Below are 18,334 nucleotides of genomic sequence, written 5' to 3' on the forward strand. Positions count from 1 at the left end.
GGTATAAAACATTCAAAACGACGTAGTTTAATGTTAAAGGGGTCCAAAGTGAGAGAAAATGGAAGTTCAGAGGGCTTAAATGAGAGTTTTAGAAATTCAGGGGGGTCTTTTCAAATCGGCTGGAACTTCAGGGGGGTTTTCTGAAGTTATCCCTTTTTTTTTTTTTGGGGGGGGGGGGGGCGGGGCGGGATGAATAACTGGTGGGCAATTTAGTGTAAGAGCAAAAGGACAAAATAGCAGGAATTCTATTTCGTAAACGATTTTTACCATTTTATAAGAGAAATGGTCAATACATTTTCTTTCTTGTGTTTACTTGCATAATTCTTGACGTGTACTTTCAAAGGTTACATTACCCTTTTCTTTTTCTCCCGCTGATTTAGATTTAAGTTTTTAAGAGTATTTTTACTTCGGATGGTTTTATTCATTAGAATGTGTCGTGGCTTTCAATAGTTGCATTCACAAGCAACCTTGGTTTTATCCATCAAAATGCGTCGAGGTGGTAGTGGCTTGTTCGGATTAGATTTTTTTGAAAAGTTTGTATTTACTTTTTTCTGTTCTTCCCGTCTTTGTAACCTTTTTTATTTGAATGAATGTTGGATAAGCACTTGGCGCGTAACATTTCTCATTTTATAATATGAATTATGTTCTTCAACGTGTCTGTGGTCAAAAAAATTTTTGTTGGATAGACTGCATGTGGATATAGAGCGCATGGTACCTCAAGACCATTATAATATTACCTACTTAATAATGATCTACAAAATAATGTACATAGGGATGTAAATAAACTAGTACCTTCAACAACCTACTCAGTAAAGTCTCACCCGAACTCAAGCTTGATCGGTAATGCATAAACCAAATTATTACCGTAGAAATTTGTTTAATTAGTAAGTGATATATATTTGGCTCGTTCGAAACTTAATAGAAGCTCGCGAGCTTAGCTCATTTAAAGCTCGATCCGACAGCTCGCCCGAACTCAGTTAAAAATTGAAAGTTATGAGAGCCAAAATGATGAAAGATAGCCAAAAGATTTTTTTTTTTACTTGGGGGATGTCATTGCATGCAAAGATAAGGTGTGGGTAGTGAAACTAAGGCGATGGGAAATGAATTTAGTAGGATTATAAAAGGACTGATCATTTGTTTTGCCCTGTAGGGTAGTTTTGTAATTTCAACTTCAGTCCTACAATCTACGATCGTACTTCTATTTAAGCCTAATAAAGATGACTTGGTATTTTTCAGTTTTTCAATAAAAAGCACTAAAGGGGCAATTTTTCTTCACCCTTATATGGCCGGGTTTGATTTCTTGTGCCGGTGCCTACACGCAGACACCTACAATTGCTAACCACCTGGAAACAACCACGATGGAAAATGAAAAAGACAGTCGATCTTACATTACGTAATTACATTGACATAAATAAATAAATATAAAATATATATATATATATATATATATATATATTAGACCATTAGAGGGAGTCTTTGTTGAATGTGAAAGTAAACCGACAGGAATTATAAATGGGGTTGAAGAGAAAAGATAAAGCATGGTGATTGGTCAGCGTGGAATTTCCCACGACTTGCACGTTCACAATGAATTCAAACAAGTTTTGAGTTGTTTAAAGCATTTTTGAGGAGCTTATAATTATTTGGTCGATGGTGGTGGCCGGCCATGGAGATGGAGTGCAATGATGGACAACGTGAATCTCGACTTCCTCAGTGCAACACATGCCTGTCGGCTTCCCCCCCCCCCCCCCCCACCCCACCCCTTTATATCATACATATATGCATGATTCACCAACGTATTTTGACGCACTCATTCAGACAACTCTGTCCCTTTTTTTTCTTTTCTTTTTTTGTCTTTTCGGTTGCTACTCTACGTATCGCCTTGTTTATTGCTGTAGGACTAGTGCATGAGCTTCTCCAACCTATATATATATATATATATATATATATATATATATATATTAGTCTAAAAATTAGATTGAATTCTATCGAAAATAGAATTGGAAAAAAATTATGATTTGGGCGCCTGTTGGTACATAAGAACAAATTATTATTATTATTATTATTATGTTTATCTTGCAAATATTTGTTCTTAGAATAGCTTATACAGTAACTTTATGGTCATATAAAATAAATTTTATATATATCTTGAGATTGTGCAAAAATCTTATATTGGGATCAATGCAATAATATTTCTTTACTTGCTTGTAACATAAATTTCACCTTTTAATTATTCATCTTACTTCATATTTTGTTTTTAACACTCTTGATAGTATGGACTCTAGATTTTTCAACCATCGCCGACAGACCCAAATATTTGTCGTAACTCTAAATAGATTATACTCCATAAAGGTTAAGAACATGTCTCTTCACTGCCTCCTGTCCAAAAAAAAAATTGTCTTCTATTTATTTAACAATTGCATCAACTTGAACCACTTCATAGAATTTTCCTTCAAAAAAAAAAAAAAAAAAAAGATTTAGCCACATTCATTCTCTTACAATAAGAACTCTAGTAAGATTACCCAGTACTCTTTCTACTTGTTACGGTAGAATTTGAGTAATGTTAAATGTTATTTTTACGTCATCTTTGTATTCTCTTTAAATTGATCAAATTGTGATTTTAAACGCTACATTAATTTTAAGAATACACAAAGAAAACATAGATTTTTCTTTTAGCATTACTCCTTAAGCACATACGAGAAGTAATCCGACCAGTTGGCTTGGCTCTCCATAGAATATATTAATTCTAATTTCTACTCGACCTTTGCAACCAAACAAACCACTACGAATAATTACAGATTATAGAAAACGATAAAGACACTTAATTGAATATAATACAATATATTTTATTTTATTCCTTAAACCTATATATGATCTATACGTCACATTTGTATAAGTCTATTTAATCCTATGAAGTCTGTGACTTTGTATAATAATGCATTTGAAAACTGGTCATTGACATGACCCAAATGACCCAAAAATACATGGTCACACGTCACCTATATATCATCGAACCATTAACTAATTAAACTATTTAATCAGTAATTTAATTTGTCGATCAATTGACCATCCACCTGTACATGCATTATATGTGTTCCAGAAGATTAATTATGCATTAAACACCATTGCCCTTTATTTTCATTACCTAACCCTTTGATTAGCCAATAAAGATGCCACGGGGGCCTACATGCCATGTTACTTTGTTTTGTTTTAAAAATCTCTTTTGTTGTGTTATAGAACAAGAAAGCTCCTATAGTTTTCTATGGTCCTTTGGAAAAACAATCTACAAGCAATCATATGGAGAGAGCTGGCATCCATGAATCCCATTCCCTATTGTTCTCTGGTCAAATCCATTAGCAAAACCATTTTGGTTAATAAGGAGCCTTTATGCAATTATCAGTTCAAATTCATAACAATTTGTGAGAATTTTAAGTGAAATTTAGTTGTTTGAGTTGGCGGCCAGATAACTCAAAATTAATTTAGTCAGATGGGTCTCGCATGAGCTCTCTCATAATAACTGTTTAAATTGAATAAATAACTACAATTAATTTAACCCACATCACTTCTAGGAACTTTCTTTTTAAATCATACAATCAAACATTATTGTGTGGATCCCGATAGTTATGTGAACGTGAAATAGAAACATGACTTTGATTTAGACAAAGTTTTCGTCGAATTGACTTTAGAAAGCTTTTTTAATATGAGAAAATTTATTCTAATATGTAATATGAGAGAATTTATGTGAAATTTAGATATCCGTGTTGGCAGCCAGATCACCCATAATTAATTTAGCCAATTTGGTCTCGCATGAACTCTCTCATAATAACTGTTCAAATTGAATAAATAATGATTGTGAATTCAACCCACGTCGTCCCTTCTAAAAACTTCTTTTTAAATCATACAATCAAATATCATTGTGTGGAGCCGAATAGTTATGTGACAACGAAATAAAAACATGATTTTGATTTAGGCTGAGTCTTCATCGTATTGACTTTATAAAGTTTTTTAGAGGAAGATTTTATCTTTTTCCCAAAAAAAAAAAAAAACAAAAAAAAAAAAAAACTCTTTTACTAGATGATTACTTGTGTTAACTATATAATTAAATTGGATAGTATTCAATATATATATATATATATATAAGTTGCTGACATTGCTCTAATGTCATTATGCATGTCATGAAAATTGTACAAAATTTAAAGGTTTATTATGATTACTCTTTTACTAAGAGCATCCTTTTATAGCACTAACGCACGAGGACATGGCCAATTTCAATGACAATCATATTTGGGTGATTTTATTATATAAAGTCAACAAATTGAATTTTGGTTAGCAAAAACCATATGAGTTCGGTTAGGACATATACATCAACCTAATAACATGCTTCTCATTAAGTTATTAGGATAATAGTAATTAAGTAATTGTGTTCCCATCGAACTTATGGAAAATGGAAAACGACGGCTACTTACTACTTAGAGTTTGGACATGTTTAGATACATGACAAAATTTGTATACTTTAGTAATTGCACACCATCGAAAATAACCAAAATAAATAAATAAATAAAATTTAATTCTTAAGTTTTCGTGCAAATTAAATTTAATATCGTCCTCAAGTGGTAGCCGGGAATCACGTCTAATGAAACGGATGGAACTAGTTTGAATCCCCCATACCTCTTTCTTTATGTGAACATATCAAGAAAATAAATAAATAAATAAATTCAGCCTCTTAAGTTTTTAATTTCAAAAAATTAGATTTTTTTTGTTTGTTAAAAACATGTTTGCCTTTTTGTTTGTTAGAAAATCAACCACATTGGACAAAGGCTGGTTACCTTTAATGGGCGATAAAAAAAGATGGCAACTCTTGGTGAACGTTGGTGGCGATGGCCTACGGCGGTTTCCAGCAGCAGCGAATAATGAAATGCGAGAGAGTCCGTGCAATAATGATAAGCTCAAACTCGATAAATTGTTTACGATTTTAAAGAAAGATAAACTATTTATGGAAATTTATTATGGTTAACCGAAAATGTTTTTGTTTTTGTACCAACTATCAAAAATTAGGGAAAATCGAATCTTTTGAGATAATAAATATTTATAATATCCCTTAAAAAAAAATAGGGAAAATATTTTTTAAAATCTTTTTATATCAAAACAAATGAAGCATATATATATTTTTTTCTCTCTAATTTCAAATGGATCCCTTCGTCAACACATTGCCCAATTAATTAACATGTAACCTCGAATCAATCAATTAATGTCACATGCTTTAGTTTGGGAAAATAATTATCTCCATTTCAAATCTCCTTCATTTCATTCATTTAGTGCATTTTGAAGCGTAGTGCATTTAATGTACTACCATCATTAAAATTTTTAGACAATACTACCATTCAAAATGCATTAAATGGAGAAAATTTGAAATAGAGATTATCATTTTCTTCCTGTTTGACAAGACATATTCCAACTCTATGTATCTTAATTACTCTAAATTATTACAAATATACCCTAAATAAAACAGTAAAAATAAAAACTTTATATATATATATATATATATATATATATATATATATATATATATAGTAATTGTGTCCATGGCATATATGTCTGGCACCTAATGACCTAATTATCAAATTGAAAATTTTAAAAATTAAGTTAAAATCGAAAAAAAATAAATAAAAAAAATCTAAGGAGTAAATTTAATTTTTCTCTTCAAATAATAAGTTCTCAACGCAAGACTATTCAATATTGACTAAAAATTTCTAAGAACCATTAATGCAATTTTTGGACCGACGGTCAAGCTAATGCAGGTATTAGGGTATATGCTATTGCTACGTCAAATTCTTTTCGTCCCAAAAGACAAGTTAAGATGTCCAATTATAGCTTAATCATAAATCACTGTCTAAAAGGACACCATTTTAGGTATGAACAAATGAACAAATTTTAAGCATCTTGACTTGACTTTGTGATAAAATGATTTTAACATATTTTGGACAGAATATAAATTTTTTCCGAACCGCGTGAGAAGAATTTTCTTTAATTAAATATATAAAAATGCTATATATTTTTTGAATATGTGAAAAAAACGTATGTTTTTAATAGTTATTATTAAAAAATTTTGTGCTTCGCACCTCTTAATTAAAAAATTATGCGATTCTCACCCATGTAAGACTCATTTATGTAATCGCAATTATGGTTCATAGTCCCTGCTCAGTCTCTCGACTCTCATATAACTAACACTATCAAAACTATTTAATTAATCATGCAATTACTAGAAGAATATATATATCTTTTTTTATTAAAAAAAAATTAACTGAGATTTTGATTATCATGATATTATAGTTGATAGTATCAGCAGCATCAACGATTGTCGCTAGAAAGGCAAATCAATAGTAATTGACAATTGTCGTTAACAAAAAAACAAATCCAGAAAAATGTTGAAGAGGTAGGTGGCGACTGGTGAGGTGGCGCGCTAGCGGAGATTGCGCGCATAACCTGCGAGCACGACAGGCCTAGCCGGCTGTGGTGGCCAGCCTGTTAGTCCAGTGTTCGACCTTTAGGACCACCGCTTCTGCCACGTTTCCCAATGTAGCGTTCGTCGTGGCGCACATTTCATGTACACTGTTTCTTTCTCCGTGCGGTTCCTCGTGTCTAAACTCCACCCCACCTAACGTCTCATGATCTACCGTCCATTTGTCACCTCCGAGGAATCCGACCGACGGCTACGATTAGTTTCCTCTAATTTTCTCGGAATCACGTAAATACTGGGTCTGTATTAACTAGCTGGTTCGGTGATTGGAAATGTCCGTTTTTACCCCTTATCCAGTTCGCGCTTTTGCAGTCATGGCATCGAGCTATTTTTTTCGAACTTTGAAAAGGCGCTCGATCACTTTCCTCATTACTACGGAGAGAGATAATTTGGTACAGCTCATCAGTATGGAGATTTTTATGAAGATATAAAAAAGGGTTTTGTGATTAGCAGCCCCGTAATTATCTTCTCGTGGAGATTAGAAGCACTTTTGCACAATCTCCAGCTAATTATTATTTTTTTTTCCAGAATTATCCACAATGCTTTAAGACTGAAACTGTCGGTGGCTGGAGTGGAGGGGGAGGCTAATTTAGACTATTCGGATATTATCTTATTAAATTGAGCAATTAATTGCAGGACCTCAAGTGTACCCGCAGCCGGAACACGTGTGCTCATGCTACACGACGACCGTAGAAACAAAAGAAGAACAGAACAAACAGAACCGAGAGAACAAAAGAAAAAACACATTTTAAATATCAGTCCTGTTATTTTATTTATAAATGAAAAACCTAATTAGTTAAGTAAACATAATAATTAAAAAAAGTAGTCTAAGAATTATGAAGAATGATGATCCAATCAAAGGCCGAAACTTAATACATAATTGGATTTTTAAACACACTTAATTATGATGGACGGAGGCGGAAATCCTAATGATAATACTAAATATCGTAAGGAATTCTTCCCAAAATGCTTCTTAAATGATGTAGTAAACATTTTTTTTCTTTAAAAAATTCTCATTTTTTTCCTTTGTCTTCCACTCTTTCCCAAAATAGTATTTTCCACATCGTTTAAAAAAAAAATTTGAGACACCTAGCGCCTTAAAATCCTAATTGTATGCCAAACCGACAGCCTAAAATTTAGTCATTTTTTGTTGACTGTGGTGTGTGCTGCACGATCTGTGCTGGCGCGTGGGTGGCAAACTAAAATTCTAAAAAGTTGACAAAGCAAAAACAAATCCGACGTGGAGCTTCCAATTATCGACACTAAGAGCCTTTACTACGGGGACTTGGTCATATCTAACCCCCTTAAAAGGCCTTTATTAAGTTTTTAACCCTTCCACGAATGGGATAGCCTCATAGGCTCATAGCCATGGATTACTCTATGGCCCCCTTCCCACTTTCCACCCCCCTCGTTCAAGAAAATTCTAAAAATAACCCTATTAAATGAAAAATTAAAACACTCGTTCACTTTTTTAGCCGCGGCTGGTTGTTAGAATTTTAGATTCGCTCGGCTGTCACCTTCCCTTTCCCTGTGAAATTGATCCTTCTGGACGTGGTGCCTCCGCGTGCGACTTTTTCTCTTTTGTCATGTAAAAGAAGTTTCCTTTTGGAATAAAACATTTGAATTCAATAGTCGAAGACGAAGACCCGTAAGGGAATCAAGGGCGAGCGAAGCTTACAATTTGAGATTTTTGTGCATTTTGATAGAAATTGCTAGGGCTTACGTTAATTGCTGGCTGTCGTTGGTTTAATTGGAATTAAAAAGTTGTTGGTGGTATAAAAAATAAAAAAGCTGTCTTTGTCGGAAATCTGCTCTTTTTATTGTGATTTTGTACACTTTTATTGATTGCCCTTTTAAATCCCATACCTACGCCAGTGTGTAATCCATGATGAATTTTCTTGCTAAATATGCTCTCTTGTAGTAATAACCCTTGGATTTGAGCAAGAAATCTCTGAGGAATCTGGAAACTGGTAAAAGGAAAAACACCCATTTTTATTTTTTAACCCCAGAACGTGGTTTTGTTTTGTGTTTATATTGTTTTCTTACTTGAATATTCTTTTTTAGTTTTGGAATAAAATACCTAAAGACGTGTTGAGCTGTTACCACATATTTGCTCTGTGTATATCAATCGCTATCACTATCTCTCGCTCTCTCATTTTTCAAGCATAAACGCAGAACATAAACAACCCGCCTCTTCTGCTTCTTCTCTCATGACGTTTAAGGCCCCCATTTGCAAGCTGTAATTGAATGGGAGGTGTTTTGGACTGATTCCCAACCCAGCAAGAGTTATAGATATAGCTCTCTCTCCCTCTTAACACAGTTCTCGTGTAAGTTTTCGCCGAATGTCACCATGTTCTAGAGACGCCTCGCGCGGTCTTCTACTCTCTCGCCCTCCACGCGTCTGCATTTCCTTTCGTTCTCGTTTTCTTTCCCTTCTGTTTCTCTGACAATGAGATCAAAGTCGTAGCCTTTCTCTTCCTGGGTTTGTTTGTTTTTGAGCCTAGGCTTTGAAACCAAGTGGGTGTGGGCGGGGGGGGGGGGGGGAGGGGGGTCTCGTCGTGAAACCGTGAGATCGGGCTCCCAAGAATGGCGCCGTCGTTCCATTGGTGGGCAAAGGAGAAGCACAAAGGTACGCCCGTGGTGGTGAAGATGGAGAACCCAAATTGGTCAATGGTCGAGCTCGAGGGTCCTTCAGAAGATGACTTTATTATTACCACCACGGACTCACCCAGGTTGGTTCGCCCACGGGACAAGGGCCACCGGGGCGGCAAGAACGCGAGGCAGCTCACTTGGGTCCTCCTCCTCAAGGCCCACCGCGCCGCCGGATGCCTCACCTCCATTGGCACAGCAATGTTCAGCCTCGCCGCCGCGATCCGACGCCGCGTCGCCTCGGGTCGGACCGACTCCGACAATGACAACGACGACAGTCAAAACGACGTCGTCGTCGACGGCGGAAGAGAGAAGGAGAACCCCACCGTGAGGACCAGATTCTACTTTTGTATCAAATTGTTCCTCTGGCTCTCGGTGCTTTTGCTGGGGTTTGAGGTCGTGGCGTACTTCAAGGGTTGGCATATCGGAGCTCCGCATATCCATTTCGACCAGTTGCAGAGTCTCTGGGCAAGGCCATTGGGGGTTAAGGGTGTGTTCGAGTGGATTTATTCTCGGTGGGTTTTGGTTCGGGTGGAGTACCTCGCTCCTCCTCTGCAATTCCTCGCCAATGCGTGTATTGTACTCTTCATGATCCAGAGCGTGGATAGGCTGGTTCTGTGTCTCGGATGTTTATGGATCCGGTTCAAGAAGATCAAACCCGTTCCCAAGCAAGAAGACCCGGTTAAAGATCTGGAATCCGGTGAGAGTAATGGTTACTTCCCTATGGTCCTTGTTCAGATCCCCATGTGCAATGAAAAGGAGGTAAAAACATTCGAAACTGAAATTGAAATCCTCATTGGTGCTAAATTAACATTTATTTAGGTAGCTGCTAAAGATATGTTTTTCTTTTTGGTTCTGGGGTTGGTTGCGTTCAGGTTTATCAGCAATCAATCGCTGCTGTGTGTAATTTGGACTGGCCGAAATCGAAGATTCTGGTTCAAATTCTTGATGATTCGGATGACCCAACTACGCAATTGCTGATCAAAGAGGAGGTCCATAAATGGCAGCAAGAGGGTGCCAACATTTTGTACCGGCATCGGGTGATCAGAGATGGTTACAAGGCTGGTAATCTCAAGTCCGCTATGAATTGTAGCTATGTTAAAGACTATGAATTTGTTGCCATTTTCGATGCCGATTTTCAGCCCAACCCTGATTTCCTCAAACGCACAGTGCCTCATTTTAAGGTACCTACCTTACCTCACCATCATTGCCTTTGTATTAGTTACTATTACAATATGAATTCGATTATGCATAGTGAATTTTGTTAAAGATTTTCGTTGTTTTCTCAGTAAATTGAATAAAGCCCCTTTTTGTGGCACAACAGGGTAATGAGGAAATAGGATTGGTTCAGGCAAGGTGGTCCTTTGTGAACAAGGATGAGAACTTGTTAACTAGGTTGCAGAACATTAACTTAGCATTCCATTTTGAGGTAGAGCAGCAAGTGAATGGCGTTTTCATCAATTTCTTTGGATTCAATGGGACTGCGGGTGTTTGGAGGATAAAGGCCTTGGAGGATGCTGGTGGGTGGTTGGAGAGGACCACCGTGGAGGACATGGACATTGCCGTCCGTGCTCATCTTAAAGGATGGAAATTCATTTTCCTCAATGACGTCGAGGTACTACTTCCCCTCCCTCAATCACCCATCTTAAGGAATTTGTTTTTGTTTTCAAATAATAGTTCATTTGAAATTGATAGTTAGTTCTGTTTGTGTTCGAATTCAGTGCCAGTGCGAATTACCGGAATCTTATGAAGCTTACAGGAAACAACAGCATAGGTGGCATTCTGGACCTATGCAGTTGTTTAGACTTTGTTTGCCTGATGTCATTAGAGCCAAGGTATATTTAGTTTTAGACAGTTGCTGTGTTAAAGTAGTATTCATTCAATTCTATATGTTTTAACATCATTTGCTGATACACTCTGTGATCAATGTCGGTTGATGCAGATTAGTTTTTGGAAGAAATTCAACATGATATTTCTCTTCTTTCTCCTTCGAAAACTGATACTGCCCTTTTATTCCTTTACCCTTTTCTGCATTATTCTCCCAATGACAATGTTCATACCAGAGGCTGAGCTCCCTGCATGGGTTGTATGTTATATCCCAGCCACCATGTCCTTTCTTAATATCCTCCCAGCCCCAAAATCTTTCCCCTTCATTGTCCCTTACCTTCTTTTTGAGAACACCATGTCGGTGACCAAGTTCAATGCCATGATTTCTGGTCTATTCCAGCTCGGAAGTGCGTATGAGTGGGTTGTGACCAAGAAATCTGGGCGCTCCTCTGAGGGTGATCTTGTCTCCTTGGTTGAGAAGGAGCCGAAATACCAACGGGGGGTCTCAGTGCCCAATCTGGAAGAGATGAAGGAGGAAATTCGACAGCAAGAGAAGGCCTCACGGAAGAAGAAGAAGAAGCATAACAGGATATATACAAAGGAGCTAGCTTTGGCTTTCCTTCTTCTAACAGCTTCAGCTAGGAGTCTCCTGTCGGCTCAGGGAATCCATTTCTATTTCTTGCTGTTTCAGGGGATATCATTCCTGCTGGTTGGTTTGGATCTCATTGGCGAACAGGTTGAGTGAACCCCAAAAAAAAAAGAGGGGACTTTGAAGGGATACATGGATGATACAAGTACAGGCAACATGGGTGGTTACTATCTGAGTACCACAATGAGAGAAAACAGCTATGGGGAGATTGTAGATGGCTGAGAGTGCTTCCTTTCTTGCAGCATGTCCTCCACCTCTAGATCCCCAATCAGATTTCCACCCAATACAAGAAAAAAACTATGTTATATGGACAGAATAGCGACTTTCATGTTGGAGAGACAGATGCATTAGGGAATGGTGAACCTCTTCAATATATGTAAGGTTTTGATTCTTCTGTTTTGTAATTTTCTTTTGTTTTGATTCTTTTGTTTTTGGGTCGATTCTTTTGTATGAAAAATTGTCGTTCAAATATCAAACAGAGATTTTAGAGTAAGATTAGCAGAGCACCCCACTTGGTGCTTTTTTCTTGTCAATCACCTGAGAATGTTGTTAGATTTTGTTGATTTCCAGTAGCAGAAAGTAGACTGAAGGTAAGATCAATCCTCATCTGATGTTGGTGAATGAAAATTGTTAGTCTCTTCTCACATTAATCTGAATTACTGTCCAAAAGAACAAAACAAATCAAAAACCAAATTGCACTTGAATGTTAAGAACTGCAGTGGTAAGAAACCAATTATCTTGTTTTAAATTGAGTTGTTCTTGTCCTCTGAGGAGAATGTTCAATCAAGAAAAATGTCACTCAAAATCTTTTTCAGTACCATGTTATTTGAAATTCAGGTGGCATTTCAAAACAGTTGATATATATATATATATATATATATATATATATATATATGGAGCTAATATTTCAAATCTGAAGGAAAAGATTGCTCAGAAATCAGATCTTTTACATAAGAGTTTGTCCGATTTGAGGAGTGTGGTCCATTGAAGAATTGGCTGAACCCAACTTATCGGTTGGATGCAGCTGGACCACTGTTTAGTATGGTCCCTTCAACCCCCACTTTCCCCGACCATGTTCAAAGGTTTCCCATTTCTTTCAATTTTTGTTTCTTCAAGAAAATCACTGTTTGTTGAAAACTTGAAAATTCCTATTTACTATACTCTTCTCTCATCTCATTTTATTCGGTTGACTGATATCTGTTTCTTTTTTTCTTTTTCTTTTTTTGGTCTTTTGTTTTCTTTCTCAAAACATATAAATACTATCAAAAAAACATAAACACGAAACCTTGATTTAACGTAAGAGTATTGTTTTAAACTAACCAAAAAAAAAAAAAAATCACAAAACGCATTAACAAAAGGAACTTGGTAGGGTTATCCATTACTAGTCAATTCCATGCTTTTGGTGAGAGATGCTGAAGGACATTGACCTTGAGAATGCTTTTACAGTTTTCTAATGAAGATTTTGATTTCAAAACGCGGTAGTTTTAGGTTCAAGCTTGTTCAAAAGGTGCTTTAATTATTTGGCTAGCACGTCTATAAATTGATGGGGGATGTGTGTGACAGTGAGATGGGAGTAGGAGTGGAGCTACATCAAGACGGCAGGTCGTACTGTGTTGCAGGCCGGGCCCCATTTATGTATGTCATCCACAATTCAAATCATTTTAATTTCGGTCCAGCTGACCCTCCATGCCGACTGCCTTTTGATAATAATAATAATAATAATATCATTTTATTTGGTCTTAACTCTTCCCTTTATCAAATATTTATGATTAACTGATTAAGTAATCTTGTGTTTATTCTTTGTTCATACTTAGCAGATTACGACGTTTAACTTGTCGACTAGGCATTGAATATGGGCAGAATTGTAGAATTCCCCTTTTTGTAGTTCTTACTTGTAGATACACCATTTTTTTTTTCCCATAAAAAGAGAAAATACATGTAGTCCTCTCAAATTTATCATTATTTTGATACTTCAATCGTAACTTTAAAAAGTGACACCACTTGACCTCTCCAAACCAGTTTAGCTTTTCATATTAAAATGGACAGAAAAATGCTACACGTTTTTATTTGAACAACCAAAATTATCTTTAAAATTTATTTGAAAAAAATAAAAAATTTGAAGGGCAGATAAATCACCCTTTAGTCACAACTACCTTAAAAACAGTCCAATAGTCATGAGAGTGCCGAACCACCCCCAGCCAAAGGGGGAGTGGTTCGGCCACTCCTTCATTTTCGTATGCTATTCTTAACGAAAAGAGCTTTGTATTAACAGGTATCAATAGTTGAAATTCCTCTCTAATTGCTTTGCTATACCCACTTAGTGATTCTTGTTAAAATCCACTTCTAGGGTGATATGAAAATTTCTTCTTCACTTCCCTCGAAAAGCTGAAACCACATTTGTGGAAAAACTAAAGGTTGGTTGGAGTCAACACAGCATACCCATGATTTATATCGTGAAAGGTTTTACATGAAAAGAATTAAAAACAACCTCTTGTCTGATCTATGCTCTTACCCTGACCTGACGTACTCTACAAGGAAAATTTTCATCCACAGTTTCCTCAAAAATCTCAACAACTTTCACACATAAATCATTCTAATCTATAGAACAATTGAAAACAATAAAATCTTCACCAATCAAGAACTCACTTTCTTTTTTTTTTTTTTGTCTGAATTTACATGGGTTTCTAATTCTAACAGGGTCATCTTCTTCTGCTAAAAATTAGAAGAACAAACAGTCAGGAAATGACAGCCTATACAACTGATTTCTTTCCCCTTTTTGTAATTTGGTTAAATGTGCAGTCAACTTGAAATATTTTTGTATTCTTTGTTAGGAGGAAACCAACACTTCTTATCTCTTCCAAACATCAAAGCTCCGGTTTCAAGTGCCCTGCTGAACATCATACTATGCCAAGGTTAGAAGAATGTGGAACAACTACCGCCACTGTTCTCAAACAAACTTCTGCAAATTACCATTTGGTCCCAAATTGTCAACAGGACAAGAATCGAAACCCATTTGGAAAAGATTATGGAGCTCATTGTCCAACATAGTCTGCATGTATACAAAGATATGCCTTATATTAATGTTTACAGCAAGGAAAAGGGTGATTTGCATGATTTGAAGAAACTAAACTTTTACCTGAGGCAACGAAGGAAATTTTGGAGTGGCAGCAGGAATGCTTGGTAAGCTCCCCTGGAAAATTCCATGTGGGTAACGGTGAGTGGAGCTCATTCCGGGACCAAATCCGAGAATAGCTCCAGTGCCGGCCCGTGAATGAATTATCTGTACAGGAGGCATTCAAAGATCAAGTTACTTTCATTCATTCAACAGTTATAATTGTAAAACAGATTGTATTGTTGATCGAGTTCAGCAATATGATGATCAAACTTACATCTTTCGACAGAATCTGCTCCATATCAATGTTCAGTTCTGGATTGACAGTGGCAAGTTTCATTGACAGAAACTGCGACATGAGAGCAAGCACATCTTTAGCGAGTATTAGAACACTTAAGAGCCAAACCATTATAGTTGTGAAATTGATTTATGGAAAATTCTCAATGAGAACATGCTGTAATTTTGAACGACTTTCAAAAAGAGAAAAGAAAGAGATATAGTGCAACCAAATAGTTGAAATCCTGTAGCTTCCTGTGCATTTCCTCAGAGCACTTTGTTTTGAAAAAAATAGATCTTAGTCGCTAAAAGTCTAGAAGATCATCATCTGGTATTGAATGAGGAATATAACCAATAATAAGAATCTTATAGAAATAAATATGGCCTTTCTTTTTCCCTTCTTAGTTCAAACACCGATTACAGCTTAAGCTCAATGGAAGTTCACAATTTTGTATATGTTAAGCTATGCTCTCATCAGTCTAATGCAGTCCAAGACTGTCACAAAGGGGCTATAAGCTCTCAATTCCCATTTAGAAACCTTATGAAACGAAAGAAATGAATAATTCCTAATCTTAGAGTTGCAAAATAGCATACCTCAACTTGCTGTTGCAGCGACTGCACATAGTTGATAATCTCATCAAGCATCACCGCCTTCCCAGTAATCTAAAACAGTACAGTGCATCAAATTAATCAATACAAGAAATAAAGATAAGAGATCACTCAAAAGCTTGGCTTTCTCCAATTACCTTATTGCATCCGGGAACAAGTTCTTGAAGCAATCTCATTCTCTCACTAATCTTTTCTCTTCTCACCTGCAAGCAGAAAGTTCTATCCTTTCAAGCTAATAACATAGCAAGGACTTTTCAAAAGTAAGATACATGGTCGAAAGAAGTACCCTTTCTGCAAGGCTATGACTGTTTGTGGCCTGTCCCCTTCGGGCTCTTACATGAATGTAATTGTCTTTAGAACCATCTCCACTGGAAGTATCTTTAGCTTGTTTACTGGTTTGTTTACCACGCAAATTCGAACCTGTGTTTTGTTCAATTTTTGGTTTCTTCTCGTCAGGTTCTTTTAGAACGTCGGAGCTCTCCCCAGAAAGATCCTTCTGTACCTCCCCTTCGGCATTCTACCAGGGATAACAAAGCAATTTGATATTAAAAGGATAAACACAATCTGAATGTTTGTAACTCTCTCTTGTTGAACTGCAAGATTACATAATCTTCCTTATTGCTATATGTCTATCTTATCAGCTATACATTTGATTTTGAATTACTTGTTTCATCATCTTCACTTCGTTTATCTTGAGCGTGTGATCTGATATAGTCTTAATAGATATTGAGGCACTAAAACATATCAAATTGAAACAAAATCTTCAAGATCCTAAAAGTATAACCCAAGTTACCTGATGTGGGCTGAATGGTGAATTGTTGGAATCAGGCGCTCGTTTCCTTCTTTTTGCAGTCGGCGAAGATCCTATAGCACCCTCTCCTGAAATTTGGTGATCATCCTGAGACTGTGCAGCATTTGTTGAAGTCTTTCCAGTGCCACCACCAGCCTTGTTTGAGGCATAATTCTGAGGACATCCAGAATTAGCAATCTGGCTACAGTCGGGAAGGCCAAAGGAATTAACCATTTCTGAGAAGCTCCCACTTCCAAAGCATGGAAGCTTTGGCACTGGTTCAATAAGGGTGGAACTGGAGGGGTACTGAACAAGGTGGAAGGAGCTACTAACTCCCTGATTTTCCATTACAACAGGGTAAGGAGGATTGGAAAATTCACTGTGAGAAACCATGGAAGAAGCTCCAAAATTCTCACTGTGGCTCAATGAAACAAGTGGATCCCAACCAGAACTAAAGAAAGGATCAGCTCCATTTGAAGGTTTATACATGGAGACAGAACTCATAGCCATGCCTGAGACCTTTTCAGGCAGTGGGTTTGTGCTCATCCCTGAAGATGGACAATGCAGGACGCCATCACTTCCATGTTGAAACCCCACATCCTCATTTTCATGACCATCCATCTTCTAAATTCAAAAGCTAGACCACAAGAACTATGAAACTTATATACCAAGGAAATGAACCCCAACCAAACAAACAGTTGCTTCAGATAAGGACTAAAAATAGATATGAAACAGAAGAAACTACAAAACTAAAGGTAAAGTGAGTTTGACTAAAATTGACTGGTGATATCTTGCAGGACTCAACAAGGAACAAGTAACCTTGGCAGCTTTATAGACCACAGAGGGTGTAAAGTAAAAGAAGCCTGTTATTGCAGCATCCGATAGGCACAAAGAAAAAGGACAAATCCAAATCTATCAGGCATAAAATCTACACGGCACCAGCAAATCGCCTCTTCCTTTCGAAAACCCTAGGGATCAAGCTTACTCCAATGCTTGGAAAAATATAAAGGGAAATGCTTCGCACAGACAGGAAAGTGAACCTTTCAGAGTATAAAGTACGCAAAAACAATGGCATCGGCTAATTAACAGCTCACGAGAGTAGCGAAAAGAAAGCAGATTCCCTTTTCCTCTTTTGTTTAGGGAATTGGGAGAAGTGAATTTTCATGTACTCCACTCAACAAACAAATAATGTGATAGATTTAAGCAAGCTTGGATCTTTTCAAGCAGGAGTTGATTGAGAAGGATCACGTCAAGCTTGAAGCAATGAATATAGAATGAAGTACTGTCTAGTGAAGTCCTAACCAAGAAAAACCAGTTGTTCAAGTTTTGAATCAATCAAAGGACCAAGAACCAAGAAATGCGTGTTACAGAAACCCTTTTGAGATACTCTCAGATGGGTACCTAAAGAAGAACAAAAGGCATCAAATTTCAACTTGAATTGTGCAAGAACTTGAAATGTGGCAGCGTTTCAGCACAGTACCCTGAATTGGGTATTTGATCGTACCTTGAAAAGCATCAAATGCTCGCTCAAATTTGACAACAAACAATCAAATTCACCAATTGCCTACTTGCATAAACGGCAAAGGAAGCATCAAATTCCAACTTTTATAGATCATAGACAATGTAGTGAGCTATTAGGCTAGAGAGAGAGAGAGAGAGAGAAAGAGAGAGAGGCTTTTGTTTACCTGCCCAAGCTAACAGGTGACATGTAAGATTTTAAAAGAGAAACTACTGCCAACTGCTCTCAGTTGTTTGTTACAGAATTATTACAGAACCTAATCACTTGTCCTTCCAACACTTTACTCTTGTAAGTTCTCTCTCTCTCTTTTCTTTTCTTGGCTTATAATATAGTATTATATTATATTACATGGCTTTTAATTTCTTTAAGTTTTTATATGTCCCTCCCAG

At 36.6% G+C, this 18,334-nt stretch overlaps 2 protein-coding genes across 3 annotated transcripts; one reads left to right on the forward strand and one right to left on the reverse strand.

Annotated features, from left to right (window-relative positions):
- Positions 1–9,059: 9,059 nt before the first annotated feature.
- Positions 9,060–12,128, forward strand: CSLC12 (Cellulose-synthase-like C12). The gene is made up of 5 exons (XM_059604342.2): positions 9,060–9,925; positions 10,039–10,347; positions 10,488–10,778; positions 10,885–10,998; positions 11,106–12,128. Exons 1-5 carry the CDS (start codon positions 9,101–9,103, stop codon positions 11,733–11,735), a joined length of 2,169 nt encoding a protein of 722 aa, XP_059460325.2. The 5' UTR covers positions 9,060–9,100; the 3' UTR covers positions 11,736–12,128.
- A 2,163-nt stretch (positions 12,129–14,291) lies between these two features.
- LOC132190506 (basic helix-loop-helix (bHLH) DNA-binding superfamily protein) lies at positions 14,292–18,087 on the reverse strand. Of its 2 annotated transcripts, none has more exons than XM_059605517.2 (8): positions 16,430–18,087; positions 15,923–16,153; positions 15,774–15,839; positions 15,622–15,690; positions 15,029–15,100; positions 14,776–14,919; positions 14,610–14,688; positions 14,292–14,526 (listed from the first exon to the last, which is right to left on the reverse strand). In XM_059605517.2, the coding sequence occupies exons 1-8, from the start codon at positions 17,045–17,047 to the stop codon at positions 14,504–14,506; spliced, it is 1,302 nt and encodes a 433-aa protein (XP_059461500.2). In that variant the 5' UTR covers positions 17,048–18,087; the 3' UTR covers positions 14,292–14,503. The 2 variants fall into 2 exon arrangements, with proteins under 2 accessions (XP_059461500.2, XP_059461498.2); XM_059605515.2 differs by having other exon boundaries at positions 14,292–14,529.
- Positions 18,088–18,334: the final 247 nt, after the last annotated feature.

The sequence above is a fragment of the Corylus avellana genome, chromosome 9, assembly GCF_965113065.1.
Source record: "Corylus avellana chromosome 9, dhCorAvel1.hap1.2, whole genome shotgun sequence".
Taxonomy (NCBI): Eukaryota; Viridiplantae; Streptophyta; class Magnoliopsida; order Fagales; family Betulaceae; genus Corylus; species Corylus avellana.